A 3,318-nucleotide genomic window follows, 5' to 3' on the forward strand; every position below is an offset into this window, starting at 1 on the left:
ACCTAGAATTTCTAGGCTAGAAATAAGCCTAGACGTTATCGTCGATTATGTAGCGAATAATGCCAATAATATGCTAATATATGCCTGATACATGCCTGATACCTGCCTAATATATGCCTAATGTATGCCAAATAATGCCGAATAATGCGACACATGTACGTATATCTAATCGTAGCATCGTACACGCGCGTGTGTTTGTGCGTGTGGCTCCAAGGCGCCGCGATAAGACGCTCGGTACCAATTATCACGTGAGTGTCCTAAGCATGTGGGTCAGTCGTCAGTGATTTTCAAGTTGGATAACTTTTACTCCTTTTACTTGCACGTATCAATTGTTGTTGACCGTCATTTTTCTCGCGTGGCGGTAAAAGATATTTATAAATGATGTTGTACAGAAGTCGTTACTTGTTGAGGCATCTTCGGCCTTTCATCAGATTTTATCACGAGGAAGCGTCCGTCATAGGCAACACGCAGGACACCAGCTCACCGGTTTATCAGGTTAGGAATTAAAGTTGTGTTTATTCACTTTAGTCTTTCATTTTTTTTCATAGCTATACTTTTGTGCCACTTCTCTCAGGATATAATATTATGTAATAATTACTATAATTTATAATTTCAATACAGCTTACAATTTCAAGCTTAATATTTCAAGCTCAATATTTCGAGCTCGATTAATATTATGAATAATATTAAACATGTGTTTCCTGCTGTTACACAAATTTTGTAAAATATGAATATGAATAAAATTAGCTTATTTCAGTTATATTTTCTTTAATAAAGTACATGTCTGCAGTTATATTATAAATGTGATTATTTTTAATATTGCAGGAGAATTACGCGCAAATGAAAAGTCTTGTTGATCAATTGAAGGAGACTGTGGAGAAGATAGTCGAGGGTGGTGGACAGAAAGCCAAAGACAGACATACAAGCAAAGGAAAGCTCTTACCACGGGAGCGGATTAATACTCTTTTAGATAAGAATTCACCTTTCTTGGAGTTCTCGCAATTGGCGGGCTATCAGATGTATGGTAAGGAGGAGGTGCCAGCAGGTGGAATCATTACCGGCATTGGAAGAATAGAAGGGTATGTCAATAGCTAACAAAATTAATATTTCGAACATTAAATATTTTGACGTTAGTGTATCAATCAAATACCTTTCAGCACTGAATGTATAATAGTTGTGAATGATACTACTGTGAAGGCTGGTACATATTATCCTATCACAGTCAAGAAGCAATTACGAGCTCAGGAAATTGCGGAGGAAAATAGACTGCCTTGCGTATATTTAGTTGACAGCGGAGGCGCAAATTTGCCCAGGCAGGACGATGTATTTCCGGATAAAATGCATTTTGGCAGAAGTTTCTATAATCAAGCAAACATGAGTGCCAAAGGGATAGCCCAAATCGCGGTGGTTATGGGAAGTTGCACAGCAGGTATCGTTATTATTCTATTATCGATATTTATTAATTTTTTTTACTTTACATAGGATTTATCATTCTTGTAATCATGTTACAGGTGGTGCATACGTTCCTGCCATGGCGGATGAAAATATAATTGTTGGTAATCAAGGTACAATATTTCTGGCTGGCCCACCACTGGTAAAAGCATCAACCGGTGAAGAGGTCTCGGCGGAGGATCTGGGCGGAGCTGCGCTTCATTGTCGGTAATTGTTTTAAACGCTGTACGCTGGACCATTGGTAAGTGCTAATTATATTCAAAATTTAGGCAATCTGGCGTGACCGATTATTACGCGATAGACGACACGCATGCCTTGCATCTTGCGCGTCGAATTGTAAAATATTTAAATCTGCAACCGCCTATGGATGTGAAAATCAGTAAAAACATCGAATTGCCCGTACACGCCATCGATGACATTTATGGCATCGTCGGAACGAATCTGAAACGTCCGTACGACGTGAAAGAAGTTATCGCGAGGATCGTGGACGGGTCGAAGTTTCACGAATTTAAAGCGCAATACGGCGAAACCTTAGTCACGGGATTCGCTAAAATTTACGGCTATCCTGTCGGCATAGTCGCGAACAACGGTGTATTGTTTTCGGAAAGTGCTTTAAAGGGAGCTCATTTTGTGCAGCTTTGCGCTCAGAGAAAAATCCCTCTTATTTTTCTGCAAAATATTACAGGTACATTTACATGAACATCATTCACGTGTGTTATATTTCGGTTTAAAATTTACATTAAGCAGAATATAATATAACACAATTTTATCAATATAGGATTTATGGTGGGTAGAGACGCAGAATTGGGAGGTATCGCCAAAAATGGCGCTAAAATGGTAACGGCGGTAGCATGCGCACAGGTGCCAAAGATCACAGTAATAATTGGAGGTTCTTATGGTGCTGGAAACTACGGTATTTTTTTTTCTTAACTAATATTTTCTTTTTGAAGAGAGAAAAAAGTGTATGATAATACGAATATTTTTTTGAATAGGAATGTGCGGTCGATCTTATTCTCCACGTTTTCTTTACTCCTGGCCAAACGCTAGGATATCTGTAATGGGAGGAGAACAAGCAGCGAGCGTGTTAGCGCAAATCACCAAGGATCAACGTGCAAGAGAAGGCAAACAGGTGTGATTTTACTTTTGTGTTTCTTTAACACGGAGATATGAATGTATATTTGATATAAATATGTATTTTGCAGTGGACTCAAGAAGAGGAAGATAATCTCAAGAATCCTATCATAAAACAGTTCGAGAAAGAAGGCAATCCATATTACTCCAGTGCTAGGTAAATTATCGTCGTTGGGTACAAAAAGATATTAATTTTATTTGACAAATATTCTGGTATTTTCTAGATTGTGGGATGACGGTGTGATCGATCCGGTGGACACGCGAGTCGTACTCGGTCTGAGTTTGTCAGCAAGTCTGAACGCGCCTATACTTGATTCTAAATTCGGGATTTTCCGAATGTAGCACAAGTACAGAACGCGTGAAAGTATATCCTGAAAGTCCAATATTACTGTTAAACTTTATACATCTTTTTATATATTTGCAATTTTTTATTTTTGCGATTTTATATTTTATACATGTATACATGGTAAACTATATAGAAACTCTATTTTGTAAAAAATATTTTTCTACCGTTGTTACACATTCCAAATATATGTTATATTTTACGCTGTTGATTCATTATGCTTGTATGTAACTTTATAATTCCTCCAGAATGCATCTTCCTACTTAAAATTTACTACATTTTTAGTAACACAGAATGGTGCATCTTATATTTTGGCTCAATTAAAATCAAATTAAAATCATTACTGTAATTCATTTTTAATGGGTATTAGGGAATAATTATGACTAAGAAAA

General features: G+C 37.1%; 1 protein-coding gene across 2 annotated transcripts; it reads left to right on the plus strand.

Moving 5' to 3' along the window:
- Window positions 1–3,128, plus strand: LOC105458399 (methylcrotonoyl-CoA carboxylase beta chain, mitochondrial). 2 transcript variants are annotated; one of them, XM_011703677.1, is made up of 10 exons: window positions 1–155; window positions 393–495; window positions 826–1,079; window positions 1,158–1,429; window positions 1,512–1,659; window positions 1,722–2,137; window positions 2,231–2,365; window positions 2,445–2,581; window positions 2,655–2,740; window positions 2,808–3,128. In XM_011703677.1, exons 1-10 carry the CDS (start codon window positions 145–147, stop codon window positions 2,923–2,925), a joined length of 1,680 nt encoding a protein of 559 aa, XP_011701979.1. In that variant the 5' UTR covers window positions 1–144; the 3' UTR covers window positions 2,926–3,128. The 2 variants fall into 2 exon arrangements, with proteins under 2 accessions (XP_011701979.1, XP_011701978.1); XM_011703676.1 differs by lacking the exon at window positions 1–155 and having other exon boundaries at window positions 164–495.
- Window positions 3,129–3,318: the final 190 nt, after the last annotated feature.

Source organism: Wasmannia auropunctata, unplaced genomic scaffold (genome assembly GCF_000956235.1).
Source record: "Wasmannia auropunctata unplaced genomic scaffold, wasmannia.A_1.0 LD334538.1, whole genome shotgun sequence".
NCBI lineage: Eukaryota > Metazoa > Arthropoda > Insecta > Hymenoptera > Formicidae > Wasmannia > Wasmannia auropunctata.

Coding starts and splice junctions, on each gene's coding strand:
- LOC105458399 (XM_011703676.1), top strand. CDS start 379: ATGATGTTGTACAGAAGTCGTTACTTGTTGAGGCATCTTCGGCCTTTC. Junction 1,080..1,157: donor GGCATTGGAAGAATAGAAGG/GTATGTCAATAG, acceptor AATACCTTTCAG/CACTGAATGTATAATAGTTG. Junction 1,430..1,511: donor TATGGGAAGTTGCACAGCAG/GTATCGTTATTA, acceptor ATCATGTTACAG/GTGGTGCATACGTTCCTGCC.